At 42.6% G+C, this 25,141-nt stretch overlaps 1 protein-coding gene across 4 annotated transcripts in view; it reads right to left on the bottom strand.

Annotated features, from left to right (window-relative positions):
• ERC2 (ELKS/RAB6-interacting/CAST family member 2) overlaps positions 1-25,141 on the bottom strand; it is a 1,210,774-nt gene that overhangs the window by 1,049,832 nt on the left and 135,801 nt on the right. For all 4 annotated transcript variants that reach the window (XM_040359253.1, XM_040359254.1, XM_040359255.1 and 1 more), the window contains exon 3: positions 22,180-22,596. In XM_040359253.1, the coding sequence (XP_040215187.1) occupies positions 22,180-22,596 (417 nt within the window). The remainder of the gene's footprint in view (positions 1-22,179; positions 22,597-25,141) is intronic.

The following is a 25,141-nucleotide window of genomic DNA, read 5'->3' as shown; positions in this document are numbered from 1 at the left end:
GCTCTATACCAGTGGTTCTCAACCGTGCTAGTGCCATGACCCCTTGATACATTTTCCAAAGTTAAGGGGAACCACTAACAGCAAAATTATTTTTGTAGCGTGGGTTGTCAGCGCCCAAGGCAGGCCAAGTAATTTGCGCCCCCTAACCCAGGGACATTTAGCGCTCCCTGGGTCCCTTCCACTCGTACAGTATTAAAACCCCTATGGTACATTTTAGGCTGTACCACTCTTTCTTTTTGATCTCCTTTCTTTCCCTTGTATCTCTCTATATCCTAATTTCTTTTTTTTCTCCCCATCCTATTCTTTCTCTCCCTTTTTTCTTTGTTCCTCCCCCTCTTTCTCTCCTTTTCACATATTCTCTATTTGTATTCCTTCTCTTACTCCTTGGTGGAGGGAATGAGATGAGCGGCAGTGCTGGTGGGGGGTGGGATCAGTGGCAGTGCTGGTGAGGGGTGGGATCAGTGACAGTGCTGGTGAGGGGTGGGATCAGTGACAGTGCTGGTGAGGGGTGGGATCAGTGGCAGTGCTGGTGAGGGGTGGGATCAGTGACAGTGCTGGTGAGGGGTGGGATCAGTGGCAGTGCTGGCAGGGAGTTCTGATCAGCCAACTTGGGTGCTTTTGATCAAGGTCATCTGCTGATCTGAGAACTGTAGTGGGGACTTTTAATGGCAACTATAATCACAGGTAGTGTTACTCACTGTGTTTTTGGCTCGGTCGCAAAAAGGCTAGGAGAGTGTTGTGGGCTTCAGGAACAGCCCAGGATTCAGTGACCCCTGGCAAATCGCCATTCGACCCCCGAGGGGGTCCCGACCCCAGGTTGAGAACCACTGCTCTATACCTAACACATGTCATACTTACCTCCACTGTGCAGTTCGTTTTGTAAAGAGTGGCCCCGAACACTGTGTTCTGGGTCCCTCTGCGGCTCTCGCGGCTCTTCCCTGCATCAGATAACCCAATAGGAGAAGCGCTCTCCCGGGGGGGTTACCTTGTGGGAGCGCTCCGGATCCATTCATTCGGCGTCCATAGCCGCCAAATGTATGATTCAGCCCCACCCCTGCATCATTGGATTTGATTGACAGCAGTGGGAGTCGATGGCTGCACTGATATAAATCTATCCAATCAAGAGCCGGCACCCCGTGGAGAGAGGGAAAGTGGGCCCCCGCCAAGGTAAATTCAGGGCTCAGGTAAGTAAAAACGGGGGCCGGTGACTGCCAGGTGTTTTTTCACCCTAATGCATAGGACGCATTAAGGTGAAAAAACACAAAGGTTTACAAACCCTTTAATTAGTATGCATGCATTTACCATTAAAGCATATACAGTATATGATGCTAGAGCCACTTAGATCTTAGATTCCTTTACTGTATATATTTACAGTGCCTTGAAAAAGTATTCATACCCCTTGAAATTTTCCACATTTTGTCATGTTACAGCCATAAACGTAAATGTATTTTATTGGGATTTTATGTGATAGATCAACACAAAGTGGCACATAATTGTGAAGTGGAAGGGAATTGATGAATGTTTTTTAAAATGTTTCACAAATAAATATCTGAAAATTATAAATTGTTTTATTTATTTTTTTACAAATGTGTGAAAAGTGGGGCGTGCATTTGTTTTCAGCCCCCTTTACTCTGATACCCCAAACTAAAATCTAATGGAACCAATTGCCATCAGAAGTCAGAAGTCACCTAATTAGTAAATAAAGTCCACCTGTGTGTAATTTAATCTCAGTATAAATACAGCTGTTGTGTGAAGCCCTCCGAGGTTTGTTAGAGAACCTTAGTAAACAAACAGCATCATGAAGGCCTGGGAACACACCAGACAGGTCTAGGATAAAATTGTGGAGAAGTTTAAAGCAGGGTTAGGTTATAAAAAAAATCCCAAGTTTTGAACATCTCACAGAGCACTGTTCAATACATCATCCGAAAATGGAAAGAGTATAGCACAACTGCAAACCTACCAAGACATGGCTGTCCACCTAAACTGACAGGCCAGGCAAGGAGAGCATTAATTACAGAAGCAGCCAAGAGGCCCATGGTAACTCTCGAGGAGCTGCAGAGATCCACAGCTCAGGTGGGAGCATCTGTCCACAGGACAACTATTAATTGCCACTGGCAAGATGGAAAGCCATTGTTGAAAGAAATCCATAAGAAGTCCCGTTTGCAGTTTGCGAGAAGCCATGTGGGTGACACTGCAAACATGCAGAAGAGGGTGCTCTGGTCAGATAACATTTTGGCCTAAAAGCAAAATGCTATGTGTGGTGAAAAACTAACACTGCACATCACCCTGAACACATCATCCCCACCGTGAAACATGGTGGTGGCAGCTTCAAGTTGTGGGGATTGTTTTCTTCAGCTGGGACAGGGAAGCTGGTCAGAGTTGATGGGAAGATGGATGGAGCCAAATACAGGGTAATCTTAGAAGAAAACCTGTTAGAGTCTGCAAAAGACTTGAGACTGGGGCAGAGGTTCACCTTCCAGCAGGACAATGACCCTAAACATACAGCTAGAACTACAATGGAATGGTTTAGATCAAAGCATATTCATGTGTTAGAATGGCCCAGTCACAGTCTAGACCTAAATCCAATTGAGAATCTGTGGCAAGACTTGAAAATTGCTGTTCACAGATGCTCTCCATCCAATCTGACAGAGCTTTCAGCTATTTTGCAAAGAAGAATGGGAAAATGTCACTCTCTAGATGTGCAAAGCTGGTAGAGACATCCCCAAACAGACTTGGAGCTGTATTTGCAGCAAAAGGGGGTTCTACAAAGTATTGACTAAATACAAATGTACGCCACACTTTTCACATATTTATTTGTAAAACATTTGGAAAAGCATTCATTATTTTCCTTCCACTTCACAATTATGTGCCACTTTGTGTTGGTCTATCACATAAAATGCCAATAAAATATATTTACAATTTTGGTTGTAACATGAGAAAATATGGAAAATTTCAAGGGATATGAATACTTTTTCTAGGCACTGTATTTTACTATGACAGCATGGCCAAAAATGTTGTTTCTTTGTTCCAAAACTAAAAAGAAAGTTCTAAAATTGAGCTCTAAAAGAAAACTATTGTGTAGCAGAAAAAAAAAAAAAACATCAAGCAGCAGAGATACCTATATTACGGAAAAATAACCCCAAAGGGACACTGAATGGATTTTATTAAAAGCCACTTTTTAAATAAATGAATATCATTTTAGGGTTGATTTGGGCACCTCTGCTACTTGATGCTTTTTTCACCTTTCTTCTACACTACTGCTTTAACATTCCAAAGTTCCACCAAGTTGAACTAGAACTGGGCCTTGTCGGAGTATTGAGCACAACCTCCTCCTAAAAATCTGCATGGAGATTGACATATTCTCCACAAGAGAAAACTCAAACTTATGTACACTACCCAAGTGGTCCCCCACGATCCACTACCCTAGAAGGAGTTTTCTTCCCCCTAATGCAGCCACCACATCTAAAGAATGGTAAGTTACCATATGTTTACACTTTAATATCTTCTATATAAGTGTACTTGTATGCATGTGACCCTTTGCTTGCCTGTATCGGGCCCTTGGGGCACCATTTCATCCACTGGCACCAATGATGGGGTACCATTCCTACCACTAAAACCAATAATGAGGCACCATTTCTCCCACAAGCACCAATGATTGGTCATCATTCTTCCTTTAAACATCAACAATGGAACACCATTCTTCTCACTGATATTAACAATTGGGCACTATCCACCTCACTGATGGGGCATTATTTACTTCTCACTGATGCTGGGGCATTTTTTACTCCCACTGGCCACATTCCACCCCCTTTAAAGCCTAAAGGACATTAAACTGTCCCCTTGTTTAGAAAGTTTGGAAACCCCTGCTTTACCTGAACAGTTACCCTATGAGTATAATCATCTAAAGGGGTGTAAGGGATAATCTTTCACAGTCTTCAACACAGCAGAATTACTTAGGCTCTAAAACCACCTATATGCTATATCTAAATACTCTGGTGCTAAGAACCATATGTGGCAAATCATAGAGCCTAGTCATGAGGCAGTAACCCCACCGGTTCAGTCTAGACCAGCAATCTACAGATTGTAAAGGGCTAAAAAAAACGAGGCAGATTGCTGTCAGAGAGTAGTCGGTAATTGTAAGATGAGACAGAGGTATAGTTGGAAATATAGCTGAAGTTTCTGTCCTGGGCAACCTAAATGGCAAAACCGAAGCAGGGTAAAAACATGTATTCAGGCGATAACAGTGAGGTCAGGCAGCTGGAATCCAAGTGAGGTAAGGACAAGATAGGTCCGTCACAGAGGTCAACCTGAGAACAGTAAAGGGTGTCACTCTTGCACATCCATGAAGGGCAACTATAGAATGAAACCAGTTTCCCTTCAAAAAGTTAGTCTGGCCAATCAAGTTGCCACTGTAGCCCAATGACATATTATATGGGCATGCTTGGTCACTCTTCTCCAGATGGACTAGGTGTTAAAGGCCATAGGGGGGATGCAGCTATACATGAGGAAATTAGGAGCCAAAAAGCAGAAAGACCCATCAGAATTTAAAGGAAACAGAAAGAACTGCCAGGAGTATGGACTGAAGGATTGGCTTGCAGCTGTCCACTTGACCTTGACTACGCCCCAAGCGGCTTCCCTTGATGAGGAAGTCCATTGAATACTGAGCTACATAAACAAGCTGAAGGTATGACTCAACAAGCAGGCAAGATGGCAAGGCTTGGATTCTTTCCAAACTCTTATGCTGTGTACACACGATTGGTTTATCCGATGAAAACAGTCCGATGGACTTTTTCATCGAACAAACTGATCGTGTGTGGGCCCCATCCGTCTTTTTTCCATCGGTGTAAAAAAATAGAACATGTTTTATTTTTTTCCGATGGAAAAAAAATCGATAGGAAATTCCGATCGTCTGTGTGGAACTCCATCGGAGAAAAATCCATGCATGCTTAGAATCAAGTCGACGCATGCTCGGAAGCATTGAACTTTGACTTCGGCTTGTGGTAGTGTTTTACGTCACCGCGTTTTGGCACGGTCGGAATTTAGTCTGATAGTGTGTATGCAAGACTGATGAAAGTCAGCTTCATCGTATTTCCGATGAAAAAATCCACCGGATTTTATTCCATCAGAAATCCGATCGTGTGTACACGGCCTAAGTTTCTAGTCATCTCATATCTCTCTGGCTATTGACATAAGAAAATCTGGACAAAAATCTGCATGGCTTCTTAGCGCTACCAGATAAGACGTGTGAGTGAAGTCTACTGTGCCATAATGCTTAAAGCGGGGGTTTACCCTATATAAAAAAAAAAATATATATTTTTTTCCTCTAGCATTAAATTCGGCATAGTAGCGCGAGCTACAGTATGCCTGTCTGTATTTTTTTATCCCCGTACTCACTGTGCAATTGTATATTGAAGATTCCGGGGAATGGGCGTTCCTATGGAGAGGGAAGGTGATTGACGGCCGGCCCTGGCACGTCACGCTTCTCCGGAAATAGCCGAAATAGGCTTGGCTCTTCACGGCGCCTGCGCATAGCCTGTGCGCAGGCGCCGTGAAGAGCCGAGACCTACTCCGGCTGTCTTCGGGGAGCGTGACGTGCCAGAGCCGGCCGTCAATCATCCTCCCTCTCCATAGGCACGCCCATTCCCCGCGGGAGTCGGAATCTTCAATATACAATTGCACAGTGAGTACGGGGATAAAAAAATACAGACAGGCATATTGTAGCTCGCGCTACTATGCCGAATTTAATGCTAGACTGTTGTTAAGGAGGGTGAACCACCGCTTTAACCAAATTATTTATCTATATATATATATAAAACTCAACGTGTGTATGTATGTATGTTCCAGCATCACGTCCAAACGGCTAAAGGTATTAACATGAAACTTGGCACACATGTTACTTATATGTCAGCAACAAACGTAGGATAGGTGGTTTAACCCTTACCCACCCCCATTTGCCATGGTCGGGGTTTTTCTTTAAAGTCCCATTCAACTCTATGGGAAATACATGTTACTTCATGTTCCAGCATCACGTCCAAACGGCTAAAGATATTAACATGAAACTTGGCACACATGTTACTTATATGTCAGCAACACACATAGGATAGGTGGTTTAACCCTTACCCACCCCCATTTGCCATGGTCGGGGTTTTCCTTTAAAGTCCCATTCAACTCTATGGGAAATACATGTTACTTCATAACTTCCAAACGGCTGTAGATATTTCGATAACACTTGGTCACATGTTACTTATATGTCCACTTAAACTATAGGATAGTTAATTTATCCCTTAACTACCCCCATTTGTGAGGGTCAGGGTTTTTGTTTAAAGTCCCATGCAAATCAATGGGAAATATATGTTCCCACATAACTTCTGTACGCCTGGAGATATTTCAATAATACCTGGTACACATATTACTTATATGCCAAATAAAAATATATGACAGTTAAATTAACCCTTACCTACACCCTTATATAAAAGATGGGTATATTTATATTACTATGATTTTCCTCCCCAAAAGGTTAAGATAGGAAGACCGGGCAACGCCGGGTATTCAACTAGTATAGGATAAAACAGTGGAAACTACATATCGACTTTAACAATGACATGTGGGGATAAACAGGTAAATGACAGTCATACAGTTATTTCTCAGTAAGAGGTATTCACTATCCAAGTACAAGGAGTGTCCCTTTATTTCATGTAATGAATCTCAGATGAGTATATTGTCAATATATTTGACAGTACCATATAAATTATTGCTGCCCAGCCTATTGAACAGTAGTGGGAAGACATACTATGGTGCTCATGCTATGCACTTACTCACTGAATCAATACAAAGACATTTATGAATGGTTCTGTACTTAAAAGCCTTGATGCAGCATTTGCAAAAATGAATTTAAATTGTCAAACATGTAAATAATTCTCCCTTATGGAGATCAATAGAGTCTGCTACAGGACAGGATCGATGAAAGCATTATGTATAATGCAGTATTTATAAAAATGCTCTTAGACATACTCTACTTTTGCTTTTCATTTATTCCCACCTCATTATATCAAATTCTATGATTCTTTAAAAAGTACAGTAAACATAAAGTAGCCAATTACCCCGGATGGAGCACAATGGGGTATCGAAAAAGCATGTCTGCAGAGCGTTCATTAAATTAATTACGATACTCCAGGGCCCTGCAATTATGGCGTCTTTTAAAATTTAGAGGGCTTGCCGAGATCATAATAATTTCACTTTAAAGATGCAAACCCAGTGAAATGGGCGCACAAAATGTGTTAACGAAACAAAAGAAACTTTATGAACACTTGTCCAAGGCAAGCAAAAAGAACGATGGTTGATTAAAAATAAATAAATAAATTTAACGACAATTCTGAGCACAATACACAGTCATGAATAAGGTCGCCAGAACTCAATTGAGCATCTCCGGCAAGTCAGGCATATCTAAATACACGCCGATCAAAGAAATGAAAAGAAACATGTACAGATGGAAAAGGCATATAAATTAAATCTTTATTTTGTAAGTTTCCTTAACAAGACAGTTTAGGGGCAGTGAGCTGGCGTCAGGAGTTACAATGTTCAAAGGAAAAATACCAGACGAAAGTGAGAGTGGCTACTTTGAGCTTATTAAATAAATAAAATTCACACAGTGGTATTTAAGCGTGTTATTCAATGTTAAAAAAGGAAAAGGAAAGACAATTTTGCCACCAATAAAGGAAGCATGGGATCAAGTATTCCTAAGGCTGCATGAAGAGTGGAAGTGAAATAAAGCCACACGTCAAACACAGAGGTACAGTCCAAACCTATTCCCCTCTCTATCTCTTGACCCTCCCTCTTAGATTGTAAGCTCTAAAGAGAAGGGCCCTCTGATTCCATCTGTATCGAATTAAACTGTAATGCCACGTACACACGAACGGTTTTCCCATTGGATAAAAAAACAATGGTTTTCCTGACGGAATTCTGGCCAAGCTTGTCTTGCGTACACACAGTCAGATCAAATTCCGCCCGTCCAAAGCGCAGTGACATACAACATGTATGATGGCTCTATAAAGGGGAAGTTCAATTCCAAAGGCGCCACCCTTTGGGCTTCTTTTGCTGATCCTTGTGTTAGTAAAAGTTTGGTGAGAGACGATTTGTGCTTTTCAGTCTTGTGCTTGTGCTATCTCCTTTACGAACGCTAGTTTTACCGTTTTACCAGAACGAGCGCTCCCATCTCATACTTGATTCCGAACATGCGTGTGTTTTTTTTCGTCGAAAAAGCATACAGACGAATGGTTTTCCCGCAAGGATTTTTTCCTAAGGCCTCGTACACACGACGGGACATGTCTGATGAAAACGGTCCGCGGACCGTTTTCATCGGACATGTCCGCTGGCGGATTTTGGTCTGATGGCTGTATACACCATCAGACCAAATTTCCCGCGGACAGCGAACGCGGTGACGTGGCCGCGCCGTCGCCGCGACGATGATGCGGGGACGTGCGCGACCCTGGAAGGTCAATGCTTCCACGCATGCGTCAAATCACTTTCGGCCGAGCGGACATGTCCGGTGAGTCGTACAGACGACCGAACATGTACGACGGGCAGGCTTCCAGCGGACATGTTTCTTAGCATGCTAAGAAACATTTGTCCGCTGGAAACCTGTCCGATCCGCCGGAAAATTGTCCGGTCGGCCGTACAGACGACCGAACATGTCTGCGGAAACTGGTCCGCGGACCAGTTTCAGCAGACATGTTCGGTCGTGTGTACGAGGCCTTACGGGGAAAAAAGAGATCCTGCTCTGTTTTTTTTCCGTCAGTTTTCCTGTCGGAAAAACTGTGTTGGAGCATACACACGGTCGGAATTCCTGGCCAAAAGCTTTCATCGCAGTTTTTCCGACTGGAAAACCGGTCGTGTGTACGAGGTATGATTGCACTGTCTGTCCTCATGTTGTAAAGCGCTGTGCAAACCGGTGTCACTATATAAATCCTGTACAATAAAAATATTCGAATAATCTGGGAATAATGCTAGGTGGTACAATTTGGCACTGCGTCGCTTTAACTGATAATTGCGCGGTCAATGCTGTACCCAAACTAAATTTGCGTCTTTTTTCCCCACAAATAAAGCTTTTTTTGGTGGTATTTGATCACCTCTGGGGTTTTTCTTTTTTGCGCTATAAACAAAAAAAGTGCAGCAATTTTGAAAAAAAATATATATATATTTTTTACTTTTTGCTATAATAAATATCCCAAATTAAAAAAATAATTATAATTCATCATCAGTTTAGGCCAATATATATTCTTCAATATATTTTTGGTAAAAAAAAAAGAAATTACAATAAGCTTATAATGATTGGTTTGCACAAAAGTTATAGGCCCAGATTCACAAAGCACCTACGCCGAACGTACAGCACGTTACCCCGGCATACGTGCCAATGTGTGCCGGCGTATGTGTGCGGCAGACCCACGAAGCAACATGCGCCTAATAACAGGCTATGCCCCGCCGACGTAGCGTGAGCACGCCGGCGTAGGGTGGGCACACATGTGGGCTGGGCACACGGTGCTGCTCCCATTGATTAGCCATGCAAATGAGGGGAATACGCCGATTCACGAACGTGCGTGCGCCCGGCGCATGCTACGCGAGATGCGCGTAAGTTGTACGTTCGGCGTAAAGTTATTCCCCATACATGAGGCGCAATCCGGCAACAGACATGCACAGGTCAGCTGGAGAGCAGCTGCAGCAGCACCGTTACGGACGAGCAGAGCAACCACACTTGCAGGACAACACCTTCGTACACCAACATGCCAGGGGCAGCCATGGTCATAGCACTACTGCGTCAACATCCACGGAGAAGTTCTCCTTGCGCTTCTCCTTCTCACTGTCACTGTCTGACATGTCGTCTGCACCAACTCATGTGTACGGGGCATTAGAGTAAGGATAAATGTTAAGGTTTGTTTTCAGTAGCAAAAGCCTACATTGGGCTCTGATCGCAGAAAGCTACTGTAGGAGACCCCATGAGTTACTCTTTCTCTTTAGGTATTAGAAGAGGGATCTCCAAACTTTCTTAACAAAGATCCAGTTTAGGCCTGCCATACACAGTTAGAATCTGAACTGGCCAAGGTTCGAGCCATTAAGGGGCAGGCTGATTGATCGATCAACTTGGGTACAACCAGCCTGCCGGATTCTCTAGAGATTATCGCTAGCAGCTGCTATAGCCGCTAACAATAATCACTGTTCCTGGCGGGGATGGCTGGCGGCCACTCCCCCCATCCATGGTTGCAGGAAAGAAAATTGCAACATAAATGGCCGGTCTTACTGTCCCTCAGATTTTAGAGGAGCTGGGCTGTGGAGTAAAATAATTCCTGTTATCAATGGGAGTAAACAATTCCCCATCTTTGGTATTAGGGGGAGAAATAGTGTCCCATGGTTGGTGTCAGTGAGAGGAATAGTACCCCATTCCATTATTGATATTAGTGGGAGAAATAGCCCCCATTGTTGATATCAGTGGCAGGAATTATGCCCCATTGCAGGTTTCAGTGGGAGGAATAGATTCCCATATCAATGGGAGAAATATTGCCCCAAGGGATAAATAAAGGCAAGAAAAGGGCCACATCGGGCCCCCCAAGCTACAGTTTGGAGACCTCTGTATTAGAAAAATCCCAAAACTTTTAAGCTCCCTAGATAGAAGAAAAGTAGTAAAATATTTAACAATGTATGGCCAGCTCAATCTGTATCCATCCATATTATGGATAACTCCTATAAGCTTGGATGAAACTGCACTATGAAAAATGTTATGTTACATTTTCTTCTCACAAATTGCTGACAATGAATGGTGGAAGATTAATTCATTTGGATGCAAGGAACAATCACATTAATATCTGGCTCGGCCTAATATCAAGTACGATTGATTACCATCGTCCAAGAAAAACACAAAAAAATTGAAAAAAGTAACAAGACCAACACTCCAGGTCACAAATTTCTGCGAAGATGTCAGTGCAGACTTTACAACATCCTGGTATTGATAAAGTATTTTCCAAAGCAAATCGGGCCTTGAAGCAAAGATTGTACAGTAAACAGAATGGAATGTGCTTTATATAGGAGGAGAGGTGAACCTACTCCATCACCAAGCTGGACAAGAACATATAGTCAATGACAACTTTAGCTGTATGTAAAGCCAAAACTTTTTTAGTAGGTGATAGTTAAATAAATAATATTTTTATTTTTTGCTGTCTTTGTGCCAATGGGGTGATTTCCCTATACTTCTCAACAATATCTCGATCAGATAGGTGAGAAAATCTGCATTAACAGTACTACCTCTCCCCATTACTTTACATTACTATAGACATACTAGTCCCCGAACTTACAATTCTATGGCATGTCTATGGAGTGCCATGCAGATTGAGTGTAGTTGGCTCATAATTCGCAAAACACTTGCTTGTTAATAAAGTGAGAGTGATGAGCGCAAACTGAGAATCTAAAAGTGAATATAAAGACAGTCAAAAGACTGATTTCAATCTATTAATCAACTTAATAAAGTTTTTATTAAGTTGATTAATAGATTGATATCAGTCTTTTGACTGTCTTTATATTCACTTTTAGATTCTCAGTTTGCGCTCATCACTCTCACTTTATACCTTTTTATTTGTCGTTAGCACATTTTAGATTTGAGCAGCATTTTGTTTTTACACTGGTCACTAATTTTTTCACTGTTGGCTAGCGCTTTAGTTCACCCACTTTACTTGCTTGTTAATGCCTACTGGTGGATAAAGTGACAAGTGCTTTTGCTCAATAAACATATTTTACCTGCACCAAACGTTACCTCACTATGGGAGTCCCCTCTCTCTCTCTCTTATAACCCACATCATCCATCTGGTTTCGAGGAGCATCTGTCCCAATTAAGGAAGGATCCATCAGATCAAGAGAGGAAACATCAGGGACCACCCATAGAAGGCTGCGAGTGACCTGTACATCAATGCCCATTTAGGAGGGCTGAGAGGTAAGAGTCCCGGGAGCTCAGCCAGGGATCTGGTTTATCTTCTATCGCACGGCCGTGCACTCACACCATAGAGCTGGTGCTCACCTTCATCCAGTGCATTCAGAATATCTGCCCTGACAGCTGATTTGTGTTTACTATTGGGATTGAACTTCCATTCCGTTTTTTTTTGCACAATATTCTTTATATATTTTTGCACATTCGCCGCGTACACCCGGAGTGACGTAAGCTGGCGATTCAAACGCGGCTTGTTTGTTTCCTCGTTGCACTTTTATTTTTCTTTTAATGTAAGTGCAGGTTTTTCCTCAATAAACATATTTTACCTGCACCAAACGTTACCTCACTATGGGAGTCCCCTCTCTCTCTCTCTTATAACCCACATCATCCATCTGGTTTCGAGGAGCATCTGTCCCAATTAAGGAAGGATCCATCAGATCAAGAGAGGAAACATCAGGGACCACCCATAGAAGGCTGCGAGTGACCTGTACATCAATGCCCATTTAGGAGGGCTGAGAGGTAAGAGTCCCGGGAGCTCAGCCAGGGATCTGGTTTATCTTCTATCGCACGGCCGTGCACTCACACCATAGAGCTGGTGCTCACCTTCATCCAGTGCATTCAGAATATCTGCCCTGACAGCTGATTTGTGTTTACTATTGGGATTGAACTTCCATTCCGTTTTTTTTGCACAATATTCTTTATATATTTTTGCACATTCGCCTTATGAGTATTATATATTTTGGACTCACTATTCACTATTTGAGTATATATATATTTATATTTGGACTCACTATTCTCTTTGCATTTAATACTATATGCTGATTATTTGTCAGCTCTTACATTTATCTTGCTTATGTGATATCACTATTCCATTAGTGTGATATGTTGCGCAGAATCACCATTTATTTATAATGCCTACTGGTGGCCCTAGGCTGGTGGCATACAATTTGAAAGTGCTTCTAAAGGAAAAAAAAATTTAAGCTAAATAGCTTCCTTTACCTTACTGCAGTCCTGTTTTCATGTCCTCATTGTTCGTTTTTGCTATGATGTTGCTGTAATCCTTCTCTGTTCTGAACAGTCTGTTTCCTGATGAAAAAAGTCATGGGAGCTTTCTCTCTGTGGTCACTAATCAAGGAGGTGTCATTACTGTGTGTATAGGCTTGTTCCGACGTCCATACCTTGCATGGGCTGTGCCACCTAGGGAGCAGCTTTATCTTTACGCACCGGCGTATCTCTTACATAAACGGCGTTACTAATTGCGACGGGCGCACGTACGTTTGTGGATCGGCGTATCGTGCTCATTTGCATATTCGACGCGGAAAACAACGGAAGCGCCACCTAGCGGCCCGCGTAAATATGCACCCTAAGATACGACGGCGTAGGAGACTTACGCCGCTCGTATCTTAGCCTAATTCAAGCGTATCTGGTTTCCAGAATACGCTTAAATTTACGATGGCGTAGATTCAGAGTTACGACGGCGTATCTACTGATACGCCGCCTTAACGCTCTCTGAATCTAGCTATGTATTTGTATGTATATGTGGGTTTTATATGTGTCTTAAATGTTTTTGTATTGTAATGTAATGTTGAAAAGATAAATAAAGAAAAAATGCAAAATAGCAACTCAGTGGGAATTTGAGGGAAATAGCAGGCAGAGGGGCAAACAAGAAATTAACATTTGCCATGCCTAACACTGTTGTGTTATATATCATTTTTTGAATTTTTTTATCCTGATTTTAATTTGTAGATTTTAAATAAAAATGATGTGTTATTAAATATATTTGAAAGTCCACAGTGTGGATTTACAAATAATCACGATTTTTTGAAAGGTACCCTAAACAAGCCACCAGCTAAATAGTCATTTAATTACAGTAGTCCTTGCAACACACTAACGCCATTAGAAAGATCAATGTGCTGAGCCAAAAAAATTCAGCTTTTTGCAATTGAAGCAACTATCTTTTGACAGGTCTGTTTTGATGTATTAAAGACAAACTGTGGGCAAACAGCCAATTATCCGGTTGAAGTAGAAATATGTAAGCTGGTTGACCTGCCAAAGGATTAGTAATTCTGTTCCACTCTTGTGATTGAACAAAAATGTACTGCTGAGTAGATCACTCTGAAATTTCCTGGCTCGGCTTTATGGGTTTGAGTGTTACCTGCCTGCTTACTGGAGAGAGGTGATGGTGTTGACAAAATGTGCAGTTGGCAAACTGGAGCTGAAGATGTGACACGTGATGATGTAAAGCTTTACCGGGAAATAGAGCTTCTTAGATATGTAGTAGAAGACAGGGCCAAGACAAGGGGTGGCCAAGAGGGACGGCTGCCCTGGGCACAATGGTTTACTGTAGGGATGAGGGCGCCTTTTTTTGTTAAAGCCCTGGTTCACACTGGGCTGCGGGAGTGAAGCCGTGCGAGTTCAGCTGAACTCGCACGATTTCACTCCCGCCGGCAGTCCTGATTTCGGCCGCGATTTAAGAGACATCTGTGCAGGTTTCTGCACAGATGTCTATGTAAATCGCGGCCAGAAATCACAAAAAGTAGTACAGGAACTACTTTTTGAAATCGGTGCAGCGCCGCAGATGCGGCTTCGCACCGATTAGGACGGTGTCATTGCCGACAATTGCCGGCAAATGCCGCCAATTTGAGATGCGATTTCACATGTGAAATCGCATCTCAAATCGAAGGAAATCGTACCCAGTGTGAACCTGGGCTAAAGGCTGCAAGGCGTAGTGACAGCAGCAGTGGTTTTGACAAGCAAGAGACTACTGCACGTAGGATCCCCTAAGCTTTCACATCATGAAAGGGGGAGAGGTGCAGCTTGGCCCTTTTTGCCCTGGGTGCTGGATGACCTTGTCCCGTCACTGATAGCAGAGGTTTTCAAATTACAAGACTGACTGAACAGAGTTCCAAACAATTTGGCAGCTCATTTATATGTATTTGAGAAAGCTGAAAATACCTTTTCTCCATCATTTGCATTGTGGAAAAAAAATCTAAAAATAAAGCTAGCCATACATGTATAGATTTCTGTTGTTCAGCCCGTAATTTAGTAGATTCTTTCATCTGCGCTAAACTGCTTGGATATAGCAATCTCCCCTGATGGCTATTGTACTCTGACAACAGAGTCTGATTGGATGCAGTCACTATAAGGCCAACCATCTTCCGCCAAGCTCCTTTGATAAAAGTCAACTGAAATATTTTTGGCAAACCAGGTGGTGCTGAAAGGGCTAAAACTCGAACCGTCTATGGCAGACTAAAGTCTCACATTTTAGGTACTAATAGGGTATACAGGTGTTTACGTGGCACAAAAAAAGTCAGGAGAATGTGTATAGGTGGCAAGTGACCACACAAAGAAAAGAGCAGGCTCAAAACATTTGTGGTCACAGTGTTCACGCTAGTGCACCTATGAGATATAGAAAGATTTTACAGGTAGATAGAGGCCAATATAACTGTTTGAAATTATTCTTTTTACAGGAATTTGGCCTTTAGTTGGCATACAACTATCACTTAAGAATTCCTAACTGTTTCCAAAAAGCTACATGAATTTTAAACTCTCAGTCAAATAGGAAGCTCAGCAATTTGCCTTAGGCAGGCCCTTTGATAGCAATAATAAAAGGACTTGGTGGTTCCTTGGGTAAACCATGTGTGGTCAAGACATTAAAAATGTCCAAGGACCCAACATCTGTATTAGATTTCCACATGATAAAAAAGACCTGTATTCCCTGAAATTCACCCACAGCTATGCAGATCTAATGTTTATTTGGAATGGAAAGAGAAGAAAAAAAAAAGATCATCCGCTAAGACAACACAAACATCGGTGACAAAATAAGACATTCTGCACATTGAAATAACAGGAGAGAGGTTCGTTGATGTACACCGAGGCCAAGAAGAGCAGTGAAAGCAAATACTAAGGTCATGGTGGCTTTAAATCTAACACTTAAAGGAAGATCTAATTCAAGGTCTTTGATCATAAATTTTACCCAGGAAAATGGAAGTTTTGGAAACCAAGAAAGCGCTGCTAAGCAAATTAGCAGAGTTTTCGCTTACTGCACTGAAAACGCGTGTGCATAGTGAAGTAGTGTGCAGGAGATTTATGAATTAAAGGAGAAGTTTGGGGTCATAAAAAACAAACAAACACACATACTCACCTCCGTGACTAATGCTGCAGCTGTCCTCCAATGGCTCTAAGCCCCCAGAACTGATCGAATTCATGACTGCTGATCGCTCAGTTCTCAGGCCACTCTAAGCAGAGAGCGGTGACTCTCAGTCACCGCTCTCTGCTCTGCTCCTCCACCTCCCCCTGGAGTGACAGGCTTAGGAAGGAGCAAGAGTGGCCAGCTCAGGCTCCCAGCGAAGTGTTGAAGGGCTGAGCCAGCTGCTGATCAGGCATCTGGGTAAATTCTGACAATATTGTTGGTATCCTACCAGAACCTGGAGCTGCTCTGTGATGTCAACCACTGTTGGCTGATTCTGGGTAACAGAAAAAGCACATGTAAGTGCACTCCTGTAACCCCAAAGAGACCTATGACCATAAAATCTTTGCCCATAGTTCTTTTTTAACAATGTTTTTCCTACACTAAAACACCACACTCTAAAGCTGAACCCTCACTACTTGAATATGTAACATTTAAAGTGGTTGTAAACCCATTACAACCACTTTAACCTACAGGTAAGCCTAGATTAAGGCCGCATACACGCAATCGGTCAAAACCGATGAAAACGGACTGAAGGTCCGTTTTAATCGGTCCAAACCGATCGTGTGTGGGCCCCATCGGTCAGTTATCCTTCGGTCAAAAAATTTTTAACTTGCTTTAAAATTGAACCGATGGACGCCTAACCGATAGGTCAAAACCGATCGTTAGTATGCAAAAGCATCGGTTAAAAACCCGTGCATGCTCAGAATCAAGTCGACGCATGCTTGGAAGCATTGAACTTCATTTTTTTTCAGCACGTCGTTGTGTTTTACATCACCGCGTTCTGACACGATTGGTTATTTAACCTATGGTGTGTAGGCACATCAGACCGTCAGTCAGCTTCATCGGTTAACCGATGACAACGGTCCTTCAGACCGTTCTCATCAGATGGACTAATCGTGTGTACGCGGCCTAAGGCTTACCTGTAGGTGCAAGAAATATCTCCCAAACCTAAAAGGTTTAGGAGATATTTGCAGAAATAGCAGCACCGAAGTCTATGGTGCATGCGCCGTAGACATCGAGCGCAGACGCACTGAGCGTGCCGTTTCTAACGGCGATCATGCCATAAGTGGCGGCACCGGCGCTAATGCGCGGGAGTGACATCATTGCGGCTCCGGCCAGTCACAGTGATGGAGCCACGATACCCGGAAGTCACTCCGGGAGAGATGGCGCCGTCAGAGGAGGCGAACGAGGACCGCTGCGGGGGGTTTGATCTCAGATAAGTAATTCATAATGAGCTAGTATGCTAGCCTTTGTCTTGCAGGATGAATTATTTTTATTTTTTTCCGAGAGGGTTTACTTCCTATTTAAGCATCAATAATAATAAACTATACAGAGGATATAAAAAGTGTCAGGTTTCTGTGATGTAAAAAACAAAGATAAATCATTTCAGAAGTATTTCCACCTTTAAAGTGACATATAAACTGTACAACTCAGTTGAAAAGCAAACTGAAACCTTTTAGGGGGAAAGTAAAAATAAAGAATAAAAATAATGTGGTTGCATAAGTGTGCACGTCCTCTTATAACTGGGCATGTAGCTGCGTTCAGAATTAAGAAATTGCATTCAAATTCATGATAAGTAGGTTGTCAGTACACACCTGACATCATTTAAAGTGCCTCTAATTAACCCCAAATTAAGTTCAGCTGTTCTAGTAGGTCTTTCCTGACATCTTCTTAGTCGCACCCTACAGCAAAAGCCATGGTCTGCAGAGAGCTTCCAAAAGCATCAGAGGGATCTCATTGTTAAAAGGTATCAATCAGTCGGCCCGTGTGTACTAGGCTTAAAAAACATCACTCAATGTACATTGCAGGGATTTTAACAAACTTTGTTTCTACCTTTTGTTATTATTAACAAATAAGAGTTTGTTTTTCTGTGTCTATGTGCAAAGTGAATGTATATGGGAGTGTATGCGAGTGATTTTATAATTGTCAATCAGCTGCTGCACCTGCAGGGCTCTAATGAGAAAAGTGATGCAATTTCCCTTTGGAAGTATCGCGCCAAAAATTAAATTTTTGTTGCAGGGGATGCCCAAAATTTTACTTGTATCTCCTATCTAATCACATTTCTGGGGGGGGCGTTCTGTACACCAACTGTGTACAGAACACCTCCAGGTAGCCGTATTGCGTTGCATTTTACAGAAAATTACAGTGCTGCAGATTAAAAAGGAAAGATACTTTTTAATAACATTCAAATACAATGTGACTTGTGTAGCAAATGGATATGCAACTTTTTTAAGTTCTGCCCACCCACTATCTCTCTGACCAATGAGAAACTAATGAGAGAGCGCATATTAGCTAATGTAGTGTTGTCAATACCACTAGGTAATAGGCTGGGCTGGTCTGATTTAAGGGAGACATCACAAAGATATTAAAGCGGATGTGCCATGAAAAAAAAATATTAACAGCCAGCAGCTACAAATACTGCAGCTGCTGACTTTAAATATATGGACTCTTACCTGTCCTGGAGTCCAGCGCCGTCCGCAGCAGAGGACGAGCGATCGCTCGTCACTCTGCTGCTCCCCCCGCCATCCTCAGTGAGGGAACCAGGAAGTGAAGCGCTCCAGCTTCACTACCCGGTTCCCTACGGCGCATGCGCGAGTTGCGCTGCACCGCTGATTGGCTCCCGCTGTGCTGTGGGAGCCGAGTGTTATTGCGCAAAAGTTATAGCGTCTACAAAATAGGGGATAGTTGTATGGCATTTTTATTAATATTTTTTTTCTTACTAGTAATGGCGGCGATCAGCGATTTTATTGTGAGTGCGACATTATGGCAGACACATCGGACACTTTTGATGCTATTTTGGGACCATTGTCATTTATACAGCAATCAGTGCTTTAGAAATAGCATTGATTACTGTGTAAATGACACTGGCAGTGAAGGGGTTAACCACTAGGGGGCGGGGAAGGGGTTAAGTGTGTCCTAGGGAGTGATTCTAACTGTGTGGGGGCTGGGCTTACTGTGACATGACACTGATCGCTGCTCCCAATCACAGGGAGCAGACGATCAGTGTCATGTCACAAGGCAGAACAGGGAGATGCCTTGTTTACACATCAAGTCCACAGGTCCGTCCATTTCTGCCAACGTATATGTGCGTGGCTCGGTCGGCAAGCGGTTTAGAAGCATAGTTGTTCAAGGTAATTGACTCCGCTAGTAATGAAGGTCAGTAGAATAATCATAAGTAGCATTTTCAGCCCTCATATTTCTATTCTCTTAGGCCTTGTACACACGAGAAGACATGTCCGATGAAAACGGTCCGTGGACCGTTTTCATCGGACATGTCTCCTGGGAGATTTTGGTCTGATGTGTGTACACACCATCAGACCAAATTCCCTGCGGACAGAGAACGCGGTGACATAGAAGACACAGACGTTCTCAAACACGGAAGTTCAATGCTTTCACGCATGCGTCAAATCAATTCGACGCATGCGCGGGCTTTCGGTCCGCTGGTTAGACGTACTAACCAGCGGACATGTCCGACGGACAGGTTTCCAGCGGACAAGTTTCTTAGCATGCTAAGAAACTTTTGTCCGTTGGAAACCTGTCCGCTAGGCCGTACACACGACCGAACATGTTCGATGAAACTGGTCCGCGGACCAGTTTCATAGGACATGTTCGGTCGTGTGTACGGGGCCTTACTGACAACTGACCAAAACAATTTTCAATGCAGCTATGAACACTCTTTTTAAAAAAAGAGTATTTGACCCAAAGTAGCACATAAACACATAAAAGGTGAAAATATCTTATTTGGTGAATTATATATATGCAAATAGCATTTCTGTGTATTTTTAACTCAAAAACTAGTCAAAACTTTGAAAGCTATACATTTTCTTGGTGCCTTGCTTTTTCGATTTGTTCTTAGGGTTATTTGGGGAGCTGATCCAGAAAATTGCATTGGCTAGACTGCATCAGTTCTAGTTTCTTAGATATGGTCAAATTTATATCATTTTTTTGTTTTCTGTAATTTTACATCGGAAACAATGGATTCTAAAGTGTAAGTTATTAACAGTATTATAGGTATGATCGTATAGGACCAAAGACATGCTGCCTAAAAAAAAAAAAATGGCCCCATTATATGAATTTGAGTTAGGGACCTTAGATTGTAAGCTCCTTGAGGGTAGGGACAGATGCGAATGTACATTGTATATGTAAAGTGCTGCGTAAATTGACAGCGCTATATAAGTACTTAAATAATAGTAATAAATAATAATAGGAGGTGTGTGTATATTGCCACTCATATTGTTTCACTTTTGCAGATCGAGCACCATAGAGGTTATGGCTATTTCACGATGGTGCTGTCTGAATCCTCCCCACGTATTTTCTATATTTGTTTCCCGTTTTTTGACAGGCAACCAGAGTGAAAAGTGGTACAGTAAAACCTTGGGGCCAGATTCACATACCTTTGCGGCGGCATAACGTATCGTCTTTACATTACCCTGCCGCAAGTTTTCAGCGCAAGTACCTGATTCACCAAGCACTTGCGTGTAAACTTACTGTGGTGTAACGTAAAGCCGTCCGGCGCAAGCCCGCCTAATTCAAATGGGGCGTGTACCATTTAAATTAGGCGCATTCCCGCGCCGAACGTTCTGCGCATGCTCCGTTAGGAAATTTCCCGACGTGCTTTGCGCGAAATTACGGCGCCCCAACGTATTTTTTGAACGGCGACGTGCGTTACGTCGTTTCGTATTCCCGGACGTCTTACGCAAAAAAAAAATATTTGAAATTCGACACGGAAACGACGGCCATACTTTAACATGGCTGTTCTAAATGTAAGCCATGAAAAAGCAGGCCTAAGTTTGCGACGGGAAAAACCGACTAGCGACGACGTAAGAGATTGCGATGAACGCGCGTATCTACGTGGATCGCCGTAATCAGCTAATTTGCATACCCGACGCTGGAAAACGACGCAAACTCCACCCAGCGGCCGCCGGAAAATTACACCTAGGACCTGAAGGCGTACGAAGCCGTATGCCTGTCGGATCTTAGCCAAAAGCCGTCGTATCTTTTTTGTGAATTACAAATAAAGATACGACGCGGCAAATTTGAAAATACGCCGGAGTATCAGTAGATACTCCGGTGTATTTCCTCTGTGAATCTGGCCCTTGGTTTGTGAGCATAATTCATTCCAGAAGCATGCTTGTAATCCAAAACACTTGTAAATCATTTTTTTTTTTTAACAGGGTATAAAACAGAAGATAAGCACCTCTAAGTGTAGCAATAACTTGCTAAATGTTGTACCTTCATTAAATGTAACCATATTGCTACACTTAGGCCACGTACACACGATCAGTCCATCCGATGAGAACGGTCCGAAGGACCGTTCTCATCGGTTAACCGATGAAGCTGACTGATGGTCTGATGTGCCTACACACCATAGGTTAAAACCGATTGTGTCAGAACGCGGTGACGTAAAACACAACGACGTGCTGAAAAGTTCAATGCTTCCAAGCATGCGTCGACTTGATTCTGAGCATGCGTGGATTTTTAACCGATGCTTTTGCATACTAACCATCGGTTTTGACCTATCGGTTAGGCGTCCATCGGTTCAATTTTAAAGCAAGTTCTAAATTTTTTGACTGAAGGTTAACTGACCGATGGGGCCCACACACGATCGGTTTGGACCGATGAAAAGGTCCTTCAGTCCGTTTTCATCGGTTTTGACCGATCGTGTGTACGCGGCCATAGAGGCTCCTCTCTTCTTTTTTATACTCAGTTGTGACATGATGATACTCTTATATCAAGACATCGCTTGTATATCAAGGCAACATTTATTAAAACATTTTGCTTGTCTTGCAAAACGCTCTCAAACCAAGTTACTCTCAAATCAAGGTTTTACTGTATATGGCATTTATGGTATATCTCTAAAAGTAGAGCTGAGAAGGAAAAATTAGTGCTATTTCTGGAATCAGTGGGTCAAATATACCCAGGAACAGGTCTAACAATTCAGGCGCCAAAATGTGTGTTGACCCAAAGGGTCAACTTACTTGATCACATCCCTAAAAAGTTATATTTTGCCAAACCCACCTACCTCTCTCAGATGAATATTTTCTTTGTCCCTTTGGTCTAGAATCACCTCTAAATGATTAAGTTGTGATTCTGCTTCCACTATTCTCCGGGTCTTCTCATTTTCCTCCTCCATGCTTTTAGAGGGCAACCCCTTACTTTGCAGCATCTCCAGAAGCTTTTTGATGGACTCATCACGGGCACTTAGTGTCTGTTTTTGTGTTTCTATTCTCAGCTCCATCTCCTCTAGTGTTTTTCTGAGTAAAAAAAGTTCCTTGGCTTGCCGGTCATGTTCTGCCTGAAGCCTTCGGAAGTTTTCCTCAGTGAGTTCAATGGTGAAATGTTCTGCGCCACGGTTCCCGCTTTCTTGCTGCAGAAGGTGGTTAAGGTCCCTCTGAGTCCGCAGTTCATCTTGGAGGGCCTGGATGGTCAACTGTAAATGCTGGAACAGAAGAACAGAAGTTGATCGGTCACATGAGTAAACAGTTAGAGATAGTCAACAAGCAAGCTTTTGTCAATTCAATGTTCCCTATCTACCAAATATTTATATATACAGCTAGTAAGAAAATCACAAAAAGCTGTTAAAATAAAGACCATCATTAAAATCGAAGGCCTTTAAATACCATCATTAAATACCTTTTACCACAAGTTTTTGAGATGGGGTTCTAAGGGCCAGATCCTCAAAAGGGATACGCCGGCGTAACTGCTGTTACGCCGTCGTATCCCTGTTTCTAACTATGGAACTGATCCACAGAATCAGTTTCTCATAGATAGGCAGAAGATCCGACATGTGTAAGGGACTTACACTGCCGGATCTTAGGATGCAGTACCGCATCCGCCGCTGGGGGCATTTCGTGTCGAAATGCCGCCTCGGGTATGCAAATTAGCACTTACGGAGATCCACAAAGCTTTTCAGCTTAGTTTTTTTCTCCGTAAGTTTTTGTTTGCAAACGCAAAATTACGGCTGCTTTTACAAAGTGTAAACTGTTTACACCATGTAAAAGCAGACCCTTCTGTCCAGCGACGCAATTTCTTTTTTGTTTTGAATTTTTTTTTTCCCGCCGTATCTTTTTTTTTTCCCGACGCAACTTTATTGACCCGTCACGATCCACAAAGCTCGGCCTAACGTAATTTCGCGCTATGCACGTCGGGAAAATGACGTCACGAGCATGCGCAGTACGGCCGGCGCGGGAGTGCGCCTAATTTAAATGGGAATCGCCCCCACGAAAAGAGGAACGCCTTGCGCCGGCGGAATTTAAGTTACACAGCCAAAAATGTCTAGGTAAGTGCTTTGTGGATCGGGCACTTAGGTAGAAATTTTAAGGCAGTGTAACTTAAATGGGAAAATTTACTTTACGCCGGATCTTTGTGGATTACCCCCTAAGTTTTTATCTATGTGTCTAAGGCCCCGTACACACAACCGAACATGCCTGCTGAAACTGGTCCGCGGACCAGTTTCAGCAGACATGTTCGGTCGTGTGTACGGCCGATCGGACAGGATTCCAGCGTACATTTGCCCGCCAGACCGTTTTCGAGCGGGCAAATGTTTCTAAACTTGCTTAGAAACATGCCCGCTGGAATCCTGTCCGTCGGACATGTTCGGTTGTCTGTACAGACTTACCATACATGTCCGAGCGGCCGCCATCCCTCGCATGCGTCAAATGACTTTGACGCATGCGTGGAAGCATTGACCTTTCAACGTCGCCGCGTCATCGTCGCGGCGACGGCGCGAACACGTCACCGCGCTGTCTGTCCGCGCGGATTGACTCTCATTTCTGTATGATGGTGTGTACAGCCATCATAAAGAAATCTCCGGGCGGGCATGTCTGCTGAAAACGGTCCGGCGGACCGTTTTCATCGTACATGTTTGCCTGTGTGTACGAGGCCTTATGGTCATAACATAACTATGCATTGGAGGAAGATTTAATAGATAATAAAAGAAGATTGAGAACAGGGCACTTGTTCAAAGAGCAATGGTTTTACTACTCCTCAGAACAGGTATCCTAGGTTCTAGGACACAGGAATATGAAAGCTAGCTTTACTGATTAGTTTTTGTGGTGCTGAGGCTGTATAAATGGATGGCAAGTTGATAACATATCTAAGTAGTGAGACAAACAATAAAAGGAGATTAAGGAGGGGCCACTGTACTAAAGGACAGTGGTTATTATACCCATAAATGCTGGTTTCCTGCTGTTTTCAGGAGAAGTTTATTGCAGAAACGGTAAGTAAAGCCCACTAAGAATTTATAGGAAACATGTCAAAACATTTCCAGCATCAATAGTAAAAATACATATAATGTACAATAAAAAAGTCAAGTACCGACAGGTAGAAACCTTTTTTTTAACAACCAGACTAGTAACTCAAATCCTAAATTAGTTTAAAAAAAGTAACATTTAAATGCATCAAACATTTAGCCAATTATTTATGATGTTTACTTATGCTTTAGTTTTTAAAATTACATTAATATGCATCAAAAGCAGAGTAGTACCACAGTTTTATTTCAATAAGAGTTCAGGCATTTATGTAATTTACTGCACTTATTCAAAATCGGTCATTAACATCTGTGTAAAGCATGTTTTCAGCTCCTGGGTTGAGGTCTTAACCTTCCTATACACTTGACAACCCGTCTTAACAATCTATTTTTAGCGATGTATCGCCAGAAAAACTCCTCAGTGTGAAAGGGGCCTAAGTGTTGAGGTAATTAATAGCAGCTACACGCAGAATGACAGGTTAAAGTAGATCTAAACCAAAAACTAAAATCCCATCTATACTTTAACATGTCAATGGTGTTTAAAATATTTTAAAATCTGCAGCTTTCCACATTAAAAAAATCCTTTTTCAGGACTTCCTGTTATGGGATGACAAATGTCTACCATTGCCACTATCAGGAACCTGATCAAGAGAAATGATTTGATACGAAGGATTCTTTTACATTGCTCCGTTGCAAAAACACAGTAAAAACACATATGTGTCTTTGTTGCATTTCT

This window comes from Rana temporaria, chromosome 7, assembly GCF_905171775.1.
Source record: "Rana temporaria chromosome 7, aRanTem1.1, whole genome shotgun sequence".
NCBI classification, from domain to species: domain Eukaryota; kingdom Metazoa; phylum Chordata; class Amphibia; order Anura; family Ranidae; genus Rana; species Rana temporaria.
This window is presented reverse-complemented; position numbering and strand designations above follow the sequence as displayed.